This window comes from Chelonoidis abingdonii, chromosome 11 (genome assembly GCF_003597395.2).
Source record: "Chelonoidis abingdonii isolate Lonesome George chromosome 11, CheloAbing_2.0, whole genome shotgun sequence".
Taxonomy (NCBI): Eukaryota; Metazoa; Chordata; order Testudines; family Testudinidae; genus Chelonoidis; species Chelonoidis abingdonii.
Window position 1 is genome coordinate 19,056,767 of NC_133779.1, and position 16,423 is coordinate 19,073,189.

A 16,423-nucleotide genomic window follows, 5' to 3' on the forward strand; every position below is an offset into this window, starting at 1 on the left:
CAGCCCCCTGCTCCCTCCCCCAGCGTCCTGCCCCCAATGTCCCCCCAGCACCCTGCCCCCGCGCTGCGGGACTCACCCTGTGGTTTGGGGCCCGGGGCCCGCCTGGGCAGGGCAGTTTGGGGCTCCCCTCCGTCGCTGTGGGGCCCAGGGTCTGAGCTGAGGCGCTGGGCAGTCTCCGGACGCCAGGGTTCGCTTCGCGGCTCCAGGGACAGACTCTTGATGAGCCGCCGGGAGCCCTGGCCCGGGGGGCCTGGAAAAGAGAAGGGGGGTGGCTGGGTTGGAGGGTCCTTCTGCCCCCCATCCCCTGCCACAAGTATGCCCTGCCCATCCCCACCAGTGCCCCCTCCCTGCAATTCTCCCTCCCCCACCTCTCCACAGCCCCCGCCCGCTGCTCCTTAGCAGGGTCCCCCCAGTATGTTCAACCCCCACCAGCTGCTGCTGAGCTCCCCTCCTCCACCCACAGCGCACCCCTCGTCTGGGGGGACAAAGGTCAAGGGAGAAAATGGCTGAGCTTGGAGGAAGGGTGGAACAGGGGACCCAGGTGTCCGGGCTCCCAGCCCCTCCCCCCCGCTCTAACCACCAGACCCCACTCCCCTCCCAGAGCCGGGGAGAGAACCCAGGAGTCCTGACTCCCAGCCTCCCCCGCAGTCACCTCCCAGAGCTGGGGAGAGAACCCAGGAGTCCTGGCTCCCAGCCCCCACCCTCACCTCCCAGAGCTGGGGAGAGAACCCAGGAGTCCTGGCTCCTAGCCCCCCGCCGCTTTAACCCACCAGTCCCCACTCCCCTCCCAGAGCTGGGGAGAGAACCCAGGAGTCCTGGCTCCTAGGCCCACTCACCCCCACTGCTCTCAGTGCTGGGACCGGGGCAGGAAGGGGGAAGTCGGGCGGGAGGAGGGCTGGGATCTCAGATCTTAGCAACGGCCCTGCCGAGGAGACACAAACAGGCGGGATGCCGCTAGGCTGGAGCGCAGCTTAAGGTGGAGGCAATGGGGCATGGGGCCCTGCCCTGTAGGGGGCATCAGCTCTGATCCAGCTCTGGGGGGCAGTCTGGGATAGGGGGGCTGGGAATGGGGCAGGGGCCTGTCCCCTCTGGGGGGCACCGGCTCCCATCTGGCCATGGGGTGGGGGGGCTGGCTGGGTTCTATCCTGGGTTTCCTGTGTAACCATATTTCTCTGTGCCTCAGTTTCCTTTGCCTATTCAGGCTGGCAGGTGAGGTATCGTCTCTCACTGCTGCTGCCCCTCACTCCCGACCCGCAGCCCCTGCTCGCCCAGCCCTGCCGGTGTCCTTCACTCCCGACCCGCAGCCCCTGCCCCCCAGCCCTGCCTGTGCCCCTCACTCCCGACCCGCAGCCCCTGCTCACCCAGTCCTGCCCCACTCCAGCCCTGCCAGTGCCCCTCACTCCCAACCCACAGCCCTACCTGGTATCCTGACGCCACCTTAACTCCAGTGGGTGCTGGCAGTGACTTCACCCACCTGGCTGCCTAGTAAGAACCTTGTCAGCCTTGGCACCGCCCCACCCGCCTGTGCCTGAGGGTGTGGGGGAGAGACAGGGCTCAGGAAACCCCCCCCCCACCAGTGCCCCTCATTCCCGACCTGCAGCCCCTGCTCCCCCAGCCCTGTTCCCCCTCCCGAGCCCTGCTGGTGCCCCTCACTCCTGACCCGCAGCCCCTGCTAGCCCGGCCCTGCCCCCACACCCAGCTCTGTCGGTGCCCCCCACTCCTGACCCACAGCTCCTGCTCTCCCCCCACCCCTGCTGGTGGCCCTCACTCCTGATCCGCACCCCCTGCTAGCCCGGCCCTGTTCCCGTCTCCAAGCCCTGCCGGTGCCCCTCACTCCCAACCCGCAGCCCCTGCTCTCCCCTCAGCCCTGCCAGTGCCCCTCACTCCCACAGACCCCCGCAAGTTTAGCTGCTCCCTGTGCAGCAGCGACTTGAGAGGGTTAATGAACATCGGCAGCCAGAAATGGGGGGCGGGTGCAGGAGGTTGGGGCAGGGATCTGATGCCCTGGCGATGGGCCCTGTGGGGGAGGGGGGGTCAGCAGGACAGGCGAGATGCCTGTCAAGATTGCCCAGGACTGTAGGGTGGGGGGGAGATGCAGTGGAGTGTGGGTAATATGCAAATATCACCACTGCAGCCTGAACCACAAATCTGAGCCATTCCATCTCACCCCCTCCCCCGCCGAACCCAGGCGTCCTGGCTCCCAGACCCCCCTAATTCCCCAGCACTCCACTCCTCAGTCCTGCCCGCTGTAGTCCCCGGGGCTGGGCAGCATAGCTCGAGGGGGGGCCGTAATTTGGCTAGAACTGGGGGCAGGCACCCCTCCCTTCGGAATGGCAGCTCCATGCCCTATGCATGTTAAATGATCCCCTGGAAAAGAGAGGGGGAGCCCTGGGGGGGTGACCAGGGCAACTAGCCTGTCTGCCCCCCCTCTGCCAGAACCCCCCCCCAGCATCCTACATTGCCCCCCCTGGTTACCGTGTCAAGCCCAGTGGTGGCCTCAGCACCAGTACGCCGGGGGACTGGAGGTGCCTGCATGGAGGGGCGGGCGCTGGCTCCGGAGATATCTGGGAAGGGAGGAAAGTGAGGGAGTATGAATGGGGGTAGAACCCCAGGAGTCCGGCTCCCCCCTTCCCTGTTACCACTCCAGTCCAGGCCCGCAGTCCCCGTCCAGCACTGGAGAGAAACCCAGGCATCCGTACCCTGTGGCATGAGCAGTGCCTGGCGCTGGGTGTCCTGGAGCAGGGGCCTGGGTCGGTGGGGAAGGGGGTTGGGGGTCCCCCATCACCTCAGGGGGGTACGGTGGCATTCTGGCCCTGGGGGCAGGCAAAGGCGGGGGATTGTCAGTCCTGGGTCTAGGGAGGTTCTGAGGCTGCCCCCTCTGTGCCAGTCCCTAGCCAACGGGGGACCCACCTGCTGCTTCTGGAGGGGGCGCTGGGTTCCGTGGCGTGAGCACCGTGGGGCGAGTCTGGGCCACCGCCAGAGTCGGGCCAGTGGGGCTGTCCCAAGCCCGGGCACTCGGGATGCTGTGGGCTGGGAGATAGGGCCTGGCCAGCAAGCTGTGGGGGGAAAGGTGGGGTGCAGAGGTGGAAGAGCCTGCTGTAACCACCAGCCCCCACGCCCTCCCGGGTGGAGAGAGAACCAGGATTGGTGTGATGCATTGGAGACTTCAAACTTCCCAGATTATAGACGGAGGACAAGTGCTTGCAAGCCATAACAGGGCTCAGATTTTTCTGACTGTGATAGCAGATGGATTTCTTCACCAAGGTAGTTGAAGAACCGACAAGAGGGGATTCCCATTTTAGATTGGTCTTTAGTGAGTAGTGAGACCTTGTAGAAGAAATGGTTGTAGGGGACACCTTGGTTCGAGTGATCATTGAGCTATTCAGTTCAAACTAGATGGCAAGATAAACAAAAATAAAATCTGGAGATTAGGGTTTTTGACTTCAAACCAGGCTAACTTTAAAGAGTTAAAAGAAAAATAATTAGTCAGGGAAGTGGATTGGACTGATAACTTGTGGATCAAATGTGGGGAGGCCTAGAATTACTTTAAGTCTAAGCTGCAGAACACTACGGAGCCTGCATCCCAAGAAAGGGGGAAAAAGACCACAGGCAGGAGGTAGTCTGACCGAAGCTGATGGAGCAAGCATCTCAGAGAGGTGATTAAGAAAAAGCGGAAAGCCTCAAGGAGTGGAAGAAAGGTGATTAGCAAGGGAACGACTCTGAGTGCAGGACTGTAGGGATAAAGTTGAGAGGCTAAAAGCCGCGTAGAGTTGAACCTTGCTAAGGGAATTAAACCAATAGCTTAAGGTTCATAGCCACATAAATTAAGAAGAAAACCAACGGCTCAAAGAGAAGTGGGGCCGCTTATACACTGAGGAGTGAATGGCAGCTAAGGTAACCTAGGCATGGAGCGCCAAATATCTAAATAAGTACTTGCCTCACTCTTTAATAAGGCTAATTGAGAACCTAGGGATGATGTACAGGATGTTAAATGGAATAGAGGATAGGAAGGGAGAGTATTACCACATCGAGGGTAGAAGTCAAAACTAGAACAGCTTAATGGGACAAAATCGGAGGGCCGGACATCCCATTCGAGAATATTTAAAGGAACTGGGATGAAATTGCGAGCCTGTTTAGCAAGATTTTTAATGAATCGGCTAATCGGGGGTTGTACCGTTACGACTGGAGATATGCTTAACGTGGTTCCCATCTTCAAGAAAGGGAAAAAACGTGAGTTGAGTACTTAGGCCTTGTTAGCTTTGACGTCTGTAGTATGTTGTGGTCTTGGGAAAAAAATATCGAAGAGATTAAAGTGAGTAATAAGGACATTGAGCGTCATTGTAATGGGACAAAACATTACAACATGGTTTTACTAAGGTAGATTCGTGCCAAACCAACCTGATCTCCTTCTTGTCGAGAAGGTGACCAGATTATCTAGACAAGAAGCGGTGGGAAATCGTATTACTCCTTTGTTCCAAATATTCCTATCTAAGTTAAGGGGCAATTTGACACGGCTTCACATCGGGGAATTATTAGTTACATGGGAAAAGATGGGAGATCAATATTGAAAACTGAAAGGTGGTAGGAACTGGTTAAAGGGGACTCCAACGGGTCTATCTGAAGGTGTAACGGTCAGGCTGGAAGGGAGGTTACTTAGTGAGTCCTCGGGATCAGTTTTGGACCAGTTCTTACGATTAACCTTTTTTATTACTGACCTTGCGGGCACAAAGGCGGGAATGTGCTAATTAAAGTTTGCGGCATTGGACACACAAAGCTGGGGGCGTATTTGCTAACACAGAGAGGACCGGAGATACCATACACGGAAGTCTGTGGTGACTTGTAAAACTTGGAGTAAATAGTAAAAGGGAAACATATAATAGTGAAAAGTGCAAGGTCCTGCACTTAGGCGATTTAATAATAAGAATTTAGTTATAAATTTGGGACACATACAGTTGGAAGCAACAGAGAGAGAGGGACCTTGGGGTATGTGTTGATCAACAGGATGACATGATACCGCCAATGTGATATTAGGCCGTTAAAAAAAGCAAATTGCAGGTTTATAGGGATGCATTCAGGCGACGGTCTTGTCCAGCAACGATTAAGGAGGCTGTGGTTACCGTATATATACGCGGCTGTGAGACCCCACCTGGAATACTGTGGCAGATTCTGGTCTCCATGTTTAAGAAAGGAATGAATTCAAACTGGAACAGGTCAGAGCGGGCTACTAGGATGATCTGATGGAATGGAAAACCTGTCTATGAAAGCGAGACTCAAAGAGCTTGGCTTGTTTTAGCCTGGCCAGAAAAAGAGGAGACTCGGGGGATGTGCTTTGCTCTTATAATATAAGGGGATTAATGTAGGGAGGGAGAGGAATTATTTATAGCTTAGTACCAATGTAGACACAAGGTCAATGGGTGTTACAAACTGGGCCATTAGAAGTTTCAGACTTTGAAATAGACGAAGGTTCTAACCATTTAGAAGGAGTGAAGTTCTGGAACAGCCTTCAAGGGGTAGTGGGGGCAAAAGACATATCTGGCTTCAAGACTAAGCTTGATAAGTTTATGGAGGGGATGATATGATGGGATAGTTTAATTTTGGCAATTGATCTTGGATTATCAGCAGATAGGTCTGCTCAATGGTCTGCGATGGGATGGGAGTTACTGCAGAGAATTCTTTCCTGACTGCTGGCTGGGGAGCCTTGCCCACATGCTCAGGGTTTAGCTGATCGCCATATTTGGGGGCGGGAAGGAATTTTCCTCCAGGACAGATTGGCAGGGGCCCTGGGGGGTTTTCGCCTTCCCCTGCAGCGTGGGGCATGGGTCACTTGCTGGAGGATTCTCTGCTTGGGGTTATTATAGAAGGGGATGGATAGGATTCTGTGGCCTGCTTTGTGCAGAAGGTCAGACTAGATGATCATACTGGTCCCTTCTGACCTATGAGTCTATGAGTCTATGAGTCCTGACCAAGCTTCCTCTGAACAATCACGGGGTCTCCCGCATCCCGAATCAGCTCAGCCCATTGGGAACAACAATATTGTGGTGGTTTTGTTTTGCAGGAAACGTGTCGCAAGAGGAGGGCAGCACAGCCAGCCAGACCCTGAGCTGGGCTCGTCCCCTCCCACTGGGTCCGCACAGGACCGACACACACAGACATAGACACAGACACAGATATAGACACACACACCGCCCCCACCCCGGGAGTCTCTGTTCCAGAGCTGGTAAACCCGCCCTGAGGCCAGTCCTTTCGCTCCTCCGTGACTCAGTTTCCTCTCCCACCTCTGTCTTTGGGGCAGGAATTGTCTCCCGCAACTGTCAGGGCCTGATCAGTCAGGGGATTTGTACAGCCTCTGGCACAACAAGGGGTTGATCTTGGTTGGGGGGGAGGGGGCGGTGAGGCTGAGAGCCAGGACTCCTGGGTTCTCTGCCCAGCTCTGGGAGGGGAAGGGGGTTTGGTGGGTTAGAGCAGGGGGAGCTGGGAGCCAGGACTCCTGGGTTCTCTCCCTGGCTCGGGGAGGGGAGGGGGGACCCTTCCACCGCCAGCCATCCAGGGCAAGAAGCCGCTCTAACGCCCTGTGCCCAGAGGCAGGACCGACTGGGTGGGGGCAGGGCAGAGTCCAAGGGAAGAGACAAATATCAAAAACCCGGAGGCTGAACATCACCTGTCACCAAAAACTGCAGCAGAAGGCACCCAAATTGTCAGTCTCAGACACCCCCACTCTAATCACTAGACTCGCCTCCCCTCCCAGAACTGGGGAGAGAACCCAGGAGTCCTGGCTCCCAGCCCCCCTGCTCTAACCCACCAGCCCCCACTCCCCTCCCAGAGCCGGGGAGAGAACCCAGGAGTCCTGGCTCCCAGCCCCCCCTGCTCTAACCACCAGCCCCCACTCCCCTCCCAGAGCCAGGAGAGAACCCAGGAGTCCTGGCTCCCAGCCCCCCCTGCTCTAACCACCAGCCCCCACTCCCCTCCCAGAGCCAGGAGAGAACCCAGGAGTCCTGGCTCCCAGCCCCCCCTGCTCTAACCACCAGCCCCCACTCCCCTCCCAGAGCCAGGAGAGAACCCAGGAGTCCTGGCTCCCAGCCCCCCCTGCTCTAACCACCAGCCCCCACTCCCCTCCCAGAGCCGGGAGAGAACCCAGGAGTCTGGACTTCCAATCCCCTCCCCTACTTGACAATCACCCCCACACAAGTTCCCCCTGAATGCAGAAGACGGCCTTCCCCCTAGATTTCAGGCCCCCGCCTTACCGGCTCGGTACCCGCCGGCCCCGCTCTCCAGGTGATAGGAGAACCGCGTGGCCTTGAACTGCTGGGAGAAGGATCCTGCTTGCTCCAGGCTCGGGATCCCGAACATACTGGTCCTCTGCATGTCTGCAGCTCTCCCTCCCCCCTCTCTGGGACTCAGTCCGCCCCAAGAGCCGGCCCCAGGCCCCCCCGAGCCCCGGGGATCTCGGGTCACATCCTCAGCCAGGGGCGTCTGATCCCAACCCGGAGGCTGGCAAGAGAGCGGAGGGCGGGACTCCTTCGCCAGGGGGGTGCAGACGCCTGCTCCCCCGTCAGCGCGGGGCTGGAGGCATGGGATAGGTTGGGGGCCGTTTTCTCCAAGGCTGGGGTGTGGGGGCCGGCTCACTGGGCCCCACGCACTGCTGGCTTGCCGCAAAATCCGCTACCCCCTTCTCTGCCCACAAAACCAGAGCGAGGACGGGGGGAAACACCCAGCCCACGTGGGATTTCCATCCACGCAGGCTGAGCCACGCAGCAAGGCCTCGGCCGTCCCTCGTCCAAAACGAAATCCAGGGGTTCCTCCGGGCCGGGGGGGCCGCGCTGCAACCGCGGCAACAGGCAGCTGCTCCTCAGCTCAGGCTTTGCCAAACCCCGACCTCTTTGCTCCCGGGAGGGTTTCGTCGGTTGCCAAGCGCTGATTTCGTGTGGGCCGCGCTGGCAACCGTTTGCAGCCAGATGCGACCTCCTCCTCCTCGTCTTCAGTCAATCCCTCGACTCCACTCACGGGTCTCTCTCTGCCCCGGTCACGGTGCCCGGGCCAGCCGACTCCTGCCTCAGAAACTCTCCCCTCTGCTCTGCTCCTCTCCTCGGAAGGTTCCCATCAGTTGTCACCACCCATCTCCTCCAGGGAGAGCTCGCTCATTGAGAGCTGGGCGGCACCGCTCCTTGGAGTCAGGCTTGGATCTATTTTCTGCCGCTTGGGAGGACGATCCAGACCGGTCAGCAACTCTGAATTCTTCTTTCGTGCCTTTCAAATCCGGTGTAAATTCCCGTGTTCAGCTTCCCAGCAGCCGCGAGCGCCAATTGCTGGTGTCGTCCGTTTCAAACCAGTCCTGATTTCTTCCCTCCTTAGCTTCAGCCTGGTTGTAAACTCCCAAGTCACTAACTAGCCATAACGGCTGCTGTCTCGGTTTCAGTTCACTCGTAGACTCTGATCTCTTGCTTTGGAAGCGTCAGACCAATTGTCAGCCAGGATCTCTCGGTTTCAAAGCAGCTGGAAGCTCTGATTCCTAAGCTCCAAACCAGGTGTAAACTCCGATTTGTTGGTTTCAAACTAGGTGGTGGCTGGTTTCTCACTTCGGTCCCAGCTGTAAGGGCTGTTGCCTAACAAAAGCTAAGCTGGATGTTCACTCCATTTCTTCGAAATCCGACTGGCTGGCGAGTCTAAGCAGGGAAATCCACCTCTGGGAGGCCCGGAAGTTTTCTCTTGAGGAGAGGGGGGGAAATCTCTGAAATCTGCTGCTAAATCCAGCCCACGGTTTCTTTCCCTGCCTGGACATGGTAGGGGGAAAAGATCCCTCCTGCTCTAGGATAGAAGCTTCAACCACAAGAGATGGGAACAATGGGGGGAGGATTTAAAGGCGCAGAGCCAGGCGCTGGAAAGGAACCACATGCGGCGAGAAACGCCCCTTGATTACAGACATGCCAGACTTGTCTTCGCTGCCGCTTAGGCCTGGTGGGCCCCGTCGAAGGCTCCCCAGCCGGCCGGATCGGCCTTTGCGCCCCGAATCGCCAGCTGCTAGAGCATGGCTTGCTCCCCTGCCTGGCCAGTTACAGGGAGGGGAGGGGACTCGAGTGAGTGGGAGCTGGGGAGAGAACCCAGGAGTCCTGGCCCCCAGCCCCCCTCCTCTAACCACCACTCCCCTCCCAGAGCCAGGGAGAGAACCCAGGAGTCCTGTCTCCCAGCCCCCCCTGCTCTAACCACCAGCCCCCACTCCCCTCCCAGAGCCAGGAAAGAAACCCAAGGAGTCCTGGCTCCGCAGCCCCCTTCTCCTAGACCACCAGCCCCCACTCCCCTCCAGAGCTGGGGAGAGAACCCAGGAGTCCTGGCTCCCCAGCCTCCCTGCTCTATACCCACAGCCCCCACTCCCTCCCAAGAAGCAGGAGAGAACCCAGGAGTCTGGCTCCCAGCCCCCCTGGCTCTTTAACACACCCAGCCCCACTCCCTCCAGCAGTGGGTAAGAGACCAGGAGTTCCTGGCTCCCAGGTCCCCCTTGCTTAACGCACCAGCCCTCCCACTCCCGCTCCCAGAGCCGAGGAGAAGAACCCAGGAGTCCTGGGCGCCCCAGCCCCGCCTGTTCTCCTAACCAGCAGCGCCCACTTCCCTCCAGAGCCAGGAGAGAACCCAGGACGTCTGGCTCCCACCACCCCTTGCTCTAACCACCAAGCCCTCGCTCCCCTCATCAGAGCCAGGAGATGAACCCAGGATCCGCAACCGGTCCCCCCTCCTGCTCTAACCAGCGCCCCTCGCTCCCGCTCACCAAGACGCCGGGAGGAGACCCGATGAGGTACTGAACTCCCTGCTTCTAACCCACTAGATAACAGCGTCTATACAAAGGGGGCCAACCCCCTCTGTGCTACAAACAGCCGCTTCCAGTAGCGTTTGCTTGATGCCAGGGCCAGGGCTGTGATCCTGGGGGGGGAGGTCGCCGTCCTGAGAACAATACAGGTCCAGAAGTGGGATCGCCCCCTTCCGCTCCTGCCCACGATCTGCTGCTAATCCATGGGTGGCGTGTTGGCAGGGAACAGCTCCCGCGGCTTGCTCTGGGCACAGCCCGGTGGAATCAGCCCAACAGCCAATGCTTGCCAAGGGCCACTGGCAAAAGCTGCAGGAGGAGAGTGAGGGAGGGGTGGAGTTTGAGAGCAGGTGGGGTGGGGAGCCAGGAACCTCCTGGGTTCTCCCTTCCGGCTGTGGGGTCTAGAGAGTTGCATCTTTGCCTTATTTTGCAAGCTGGATCTTCGATTTCTTCCTGGGAGAATCCCCACAGGGCCAACCGGCTCATTGCAACACCTGGGATTTGTTTCTCCTGAGCAAGTCTGGAAACCCAGGCACGTGTGCAACCAAATGCAAGGCACCCAGCTCTCCACCGCCTCTTGTGCTTGTCAACGCTGCCTGCTGGCACCTGGCCCTGCATACATGCAGTTTGCAGCAGATGGGGCCGTTTGCAAGGCCAGAGACGGGGCCCTGATGGCCTGGAGGGCATTTGGTTTAAATAGAAGGGGTTCGCAAAGGAGGGTGCATGCCTGCTGCGGGGGTACTTGCAGCGGCGTGGTGACGGTCCCTGCATGGGTTGTCAGGCGGTTGCAATGGATCCCACCGCGGGGGTATGCAGAGGGACGCACAGATCCACCCATAGGGTGCACGTATCCCACTGGGGGGATTGACATAGGACCCCCCGCGCGGCGTTGCAGAAGGGCACGGATCCCGCTGCGGGCATCGACACATGACCCCTGGGGCCTCCAGGCCATGCCAGGGCTGGCAAGCCAGGCCCACTCCCTGCCAGATTTGCAACCAGTTCATCTCGTGCAATTTGTTCCAACCCCGCCAGCCCCCGCCCGCTTCAAACCACGGTGCCTCCAGCCTCCGCGCCCGGACGAAATATCGCAGCCAACCGTTGCGCAAAGCGCAAGCAACAAACAGAGGATGCCGCGCGTGCACGAGGGCCCCGCCCGCTGCGCGCGCTCGAGGGCGGGAAAACCGGCAAGCCAAGTCCCTGTGCCAGTGAACTGCCGGCCAACAGCTGGGTCCTCAGCTGGTGCCTGGAAGTAAAACTGCGACAGCTGGGAAAGAGAGGCGAAGGGGGGGGGCGAGTGGGATTCTCTGGGGTGCCATGAGGGAAGGAAATAGATCGAGAAGGGGAGTGGGGCAGGATCTCAGGGGGAGGGGTGGGTTCTCTGGGGATGCCAGAGGGGGATGATGGGGGTGGGGGCAGAGGGGGAGGGGCAGGATCTCTGGGGAAGGGGGTGCAGAGGGCGAGGTGTGGGAGCGAGATCAGAGGGGAGGCTGGATCTATGGGGAGAGACAGGATCCGCCCCTGCGCCTGTGTCTGGGATTTCATTAAATCCCCCCCCCCCCTCTTCTCAATACTGCACCCTGTGAGGATCCTTGTGTGGTTGATCCTGAGGTCACAGAGCCAGGAGAGAACCCAGGAGTCCATGCTCCCAGCCCCCCCTGCTCTAACCACCAGCCCCCAATCCCCTCCCAGAGCAGCTCTCCAGCCCGGTCTAAACAGTAATTTCTTCCCAGGTGCTGCTCAGTGGAGACGACCCTGCAACCCGCTGCAAAACCATGGCCCGGCCCAGTAAGTCCCAGCGCAGGGGACTAGCCCCACTTCCAACCTGGACCGGCCTCCAGCCCCAGCCCCCCAAATTGTAACATCACCTTAACTCTGTCCCCTTCTCCACAGAACACACAACAGCTGGGAAGAAACACCCACGCAAGGTGAGCCCCAGGATGCCTGTATTCTCCCCAAGTCTGGGAGAGGAGTCGGGGCTGGTGGGTTAGAGCAGGAGGGGCCGGGAGCCAGGACTCCTGGGTTCTCTCCCTGGCCCTGGGAGGGGAGTGGGGCTGGCGGTTAGAGCAGGGGGGGCTGAGAGCCCAGACTCCTGGGTTCTCTTCCAGCTCAGGGAGGGGAGTGGGGGCTGGTGGTTGAGCAGTGGGGCTGGGAGCCCGGACTCCTGGGTTCTCTCCCTGGCTCTGGGAGGGGAGTGGGGGCTGGTGGGTTGGAGCAGGGGGGCTGGAAGCCAGGACTCCTGGGTTCTCTCCCTGGCTCTGGGAGGGGAGTGGGGGCTGGTGGATTAGAGCAGGAGGGGCTGGAAACCAGGACTCCTGGGTTTTCTGTCAGCTCAGGGAGGGGAGTGGAGGCTGGTGGTTGAGCAGGGGGGCTGGGAGCCAGGACTCCTGGGTTCTCTCTCAGCTCAGGGAAGGGAGTGGGGGCTGGTGGTTGAGCAGGGGGGCTAGGAGCCAGGACACCTGGGTTCTGTCCCTGTGGAGAGGACATGGGGGGGAAATTGCTGCTTGTTGTGTGGTTAGTAACAAGATCTCCCTTTTACCCAGAGGAAGAAAGCAAAGGCTCATGGGAAAAATGACCCAGGAGTACCTCAGCTGTTGGGTTTCAAGGAATATGCAAAGAAGGAAGCTGAATTAAAACAGAAAAGGGTAGGCTTGGTGGATGGGGGAGATGCCTGGGTTCTCTCCCCATCTCTGGGAGAGTGGGGGGGCAGGAGCCTGGACTCCTGGGTTCTCTCCCCAGCTCTGGGAGAAGGGTGGGGTCTGTTGGGTTGGAGCAGGGGACAGGGTCGGGAGCCCGGACTCCTGGGTTCTCTCCCAGCTCTGGGGGGCTGAAGTCTGATTGTGTCCCCAGGTGGCGGAACTGAGGGCGCGGCAGGAGGAGGCCCGGCTCAAGGAGACCAGCCAGCGCCGCAGCCTGGAGTCCCTGCAGCAGGACGCCCTCCGCAAGCAACGGGATTTCGAGCAGAAGGTAACAGGGCCCATCAGCCCCCAGCCCGGCCTCCCCCTGCTCCCTCCCACTGCCGGGCTCCTGGGTTCTCTCCCGGCTCTGGGAGGGGAGTGGGGACTGGTGGTTAGAGCGGGGGGGAGGGGGCTGGGAGCCAGGACTCCTGGGTTCTCTCCCTGGCTCTGGGAGGGGAGTGGGGGCTGGTGGTCAGAGCAGGGGGGGCTGGGAGCCCAGACTCCTGGGTTCTCTCCCGGCTCTGGGAGGGGAGTGGGGTCTGGTGGTGAGAGCAGGGGGGCTGGGAGCCAGGACTCCTGGGTTCTCCTCATCCCCACTGTTTCATCCCCTCTCTCCGCAGGAGGCCGGGCTGCAGCAGCTGCAGGGGCACCCCCGGCTGGAGAAGGAGGGGTCCCGCAGGGCGTACTACCGGGAGTTCAGGAAGGTCGGTGTGAGCTGCATGGAGGGGAGACCCCAGTGGCGCTCAGTGGGGCCGGGCCGCGGAGGGGACACGCCACTCACCCCCTCCCCTGCTCCCTGCAGGTGATCCAGGCTGCTGATGTGGTCCTTGAGGTGCTGGATGCCCGAGACCCCCAGGGGTGTCGCTGCCCCCAGGTGGAGGAGGCCGTGCTGCAGGCCGGGGGCAACAAGAAACTGGTGCTGGTGTTAAATAAAATCGGTGGGTGTGTGGCGGGGGAAGCCAGACGCCTGGGTTCTCCCCCTGGCTCTGGGGTGGGGTCTGGTGGTTAGAGCAGGGGATGGCTGGGCCTCAGGCCTCCTGGGTTCTATTTTTAGCTGTGGGAGGGGAATAGGGGCTAGTGGTGAGAGCCAGGCTGGAGCCAGGACTACTGGGTTCTCTCCCAGCTTGGCCTTCTCTTGGGCAAGTGCTGTGGTGCCTCAGTTTCCCTCACGGGGGGTGTGAACTGGGCTCCTAAGGGGGGAGTAGGGAAGCAGGAAAAGCCGAGTTAACCCTTTGTGCTCCCCCCACCCCAGACCTGGTGTCCAAGGAGGTCGTGGCCGGGTGGCTAAAGTACCTGAGGAACGAACTCCCCACCGTGGCCTTCAAAGCCTCCACTCAGCAGCAGAGCCGGCACCTGGTGAGGGGGAGATGGGGCCTGGGACCGTTCCCCAATCTTGGCTTGGGGGCTGGCGTTGGGGGGGTTGGTAGAGGCTGTGGGGGCTGGGAGCCAGGACTTCCTGGGTCCTCCTCCCCGGTTCCTGGAGGAGAGGAGTGGGGTCTCACGGGGGGGCTGGGAGCCAGGAACTCTGGGTTCTCTCCCCGCTCTGGGAGGGAGTGGGGTCCCTAGGGTTGGGGGAGCATGGGAGCAGGTACTCCTGGTTACTCTCCCAGGTTCGGTAGGGGAGGGTGTATAGGGTTGGGGGGCTGGGAGCCAGGAACGCCTGGGTTTCTCTCCCGGCTCTGAGAGGGAGTGGGATGTAGTGTCTTAGAGGGAAGGGGCTCAGCTCTGGGAGGGGAGCAGGGCCGGGGGATCGGGCGATAGGTGCTTGTGGAGCCTGTCCTGATACTGCCCCACCGCTCTCACCGCCCCGCAAACAGAGCAAGGTGCAGATGGCCAGGGCCTCCTCGCGAGCGCTGGCCCAGCAGCGGGCAGCCTCCCCCTGTCCTGTGTCTCACTCGGACCCATGCAGGCTGGGGAGAGAACCCAGGAGTCCTGGCTCCCAGCCCCCCCCTGCTCTAACCACTAGCCCCCACTCCCCTCCCAGAGCTGGGGAGAGAACCCAGCAGTCCTGGCTCCCAGTCCCCCCCGCTCTAACCACTAGCCCCCCACTGCCCTCCCAGAGTCAGACAGAGAAGCCAGGCGTCCCAGCTCAGGGTCACATTCACACAGTAGGAATCCGATCCCAGGTGGGACTCGGCAGAATGGCACCTGCCGCAGGCGACTGAGCTCTTCCCCTTCGGGTGCGGCTCAGGGGCCCCTTCATCGCAGCTGGTGTCTGGGAGAGGCCTTGCAGGGACGGCCGGCGTCGGAGATCATAGCAGCAGAGCTGGGGGAAAAGAGGTTCAGGCTAGTCAAAGCAAGGGGACAGGACTTCTGGGTTCTCTCCTCAGCTACGGGAGGGGAGTGGAGGCTAGTGGTTAGAGCAGGGAGCCCGGACTCCTGGGTTCTCTCCCGGCTCTGGGAGGGGAGTGGGGGCTGGTGGTTAGAGCAGGGGAGCCAGGACTCAAGAGGGTGTCTGTGAGGCTAGGGTACAGACCCTGGGTGGAGGGGGGCGGGGGGCAAATAGGGCGCTCCTTCTGGAGCAATGAGGAGAAGCAGCCCTGGTCTTTGAGGACGAAGGAGAATTGATTCTTCACCTGGAGCGAGTGGAGAGGCAGTAAGTCGGTGTCAGAGGCCATATGGGGAGAGTTGAGGTCCCTGTCTCTGTGGGTCTGTTCCCTCCTCACGTGGTCAGTTGAGGGTTAATGGCCAGGTTGTTGGCTCTTCCATTGGCCACTGGGTCTTCCCTTGGTCAGCGCAAGCTCTTCCCTCGGTCGTCGGCTCCTCCATCGCCGACTCCAGCTCTTCCCTTCTTGGGTGTAGATTCCAGCCAGTTCTCAACCCAGAAACCTGAGACTCAAACCCCAGCCCCTCTCTGCCTTGTCCCAGGAAAGACACTAGCAACTCCTTCCCAGTGGATGGACCTACCTGTTCCCGGAAGAGATTTCTCGTGGACGATTTGGGCTAGGCAGCCTGGTGCCATTTTCTGACTAAGGATGTCGATTACACGAGATCAGAATGTTTCCCGGGCTCATCTGTGTTTCATCCAGTTTGTCAAAGTCAGTTACTGAGGTTTCCCTTTTAGAAATGATCGTGTTCAGGCTGCAGCCCTTTGACACTAGCCAGCAAAATGAAACGATTTAAGAGTCTCGGGAGGGAGGGCTCTGCATGAGACTTTATCAGGTTCATAGACATCACTGATCAGCCAGTCTGACCCCCACCCCATCTAACGCAGGCCAGAAAACCTCCCCAGAGTAATTCCTGGAGCAGAGCTCCTCGGAGAACCTCTCAGCGTGACTGAGAACCCGCCAGCAATGGAGAACCCACTGCCCAGCTTGGAAGTGGTTTCTGACTCTCCCCATTGAGATTTGGCGCCTTGTTCTGGACTGAATTCGTCCAGTTTCACTTTCCCACCTCTGGATCGTGTTAGGCCAGATGGACCAGCTCGTTCTTAGCTCGTGCCCCACATGGGTTCCTACAGACCAGGGTCAAGTCCCCCCTCAACGTCTGTCTGACGGAAATAGTCCGAGCTCCTTGTGTGTCTCAGTCCCAGGCCGGTTTTCTAACCCTTGAGTTTTTCTCAGGGCTCTTCTCTGACCCGGCTCCAGTTGAGCAGCAGCCGTCAGGTCTGTGACTGTAGAAGGCTCCAGCAATGGCCGGGTGGGAGCTGCAGCGTGGGGGTGGCCCCTGGGCAGGCAGAGGGGGAGATGCGACCGTGGTTGGACGGGGAAGAGGAGAGGGAAGGTTGAGGGGAAATGGGGAGCAGCTTGACAGGCGTGTCTGGTTGCTCCCCACCCCAGATCATGCAGCATTACGGTGTGCCGGCTTACCGGGACGTCACGGAGTTCCTAGCGCACCTCGCCCGGAGAAAGGGGAAACTGAGGAAAGGAGGCGTGCCCGATCACGAGAAGGTGGCCAAAGCTGTGCTGAGTGACTGGATGAGGTGGGTGGGGATGGGGCAGAAAAGGGGCGGGTT

General features: G+C 59.9%; 1 protein-coding gene across 1 annotated transcript in view; it reads left to right on the forward strand.

Annotated features, from left to right (window-relative positions):
* The first annotated feature begins 11,317 nt into the window (after window positions 1-11,317).
* Window positions 11,318-16,423, forward strand: part of GNL3L (G protein nucleolar 3 like) — a 10,260-nt gene continuing 5,154 nt past the window's right edge. Inside the window, exons 1-8 of the mRNA XM_075071296.1 lie at window positions 11,318-11,578; window positions 11,684-11,718; window positions 12,334-12,435; window positions 12,641-12,757; window positions 13,089-13,172; window positions 13,271-13,406; window positions 13,721-13,891; window positions 16,198-16,394. Of these exons, the coding sequence (XP_074927397.1) occupies window positions 11,566-11,578; window positions 11,684-11,718; window positions 12,334-12,435; window positions 12,641-12,757; window positions 13,089-13,172; window positions 13,271-13,406; window positions 13,721-13,891; window positions 16,198-16,394 (855 nt within the window). The 5' untranslated portion in view covers window positions 11,318-11,565. The remainder of the gene's footprint in view (window positions 11,579-11,683; window positions 11,719-12,333; window positions 12,436-12,640; window positions 12,758-13,088; window positions 13,173-13,270; window positions 13,407-13,720; window positions 13,892-16,197; window positions 16,395-16,423) is intronic.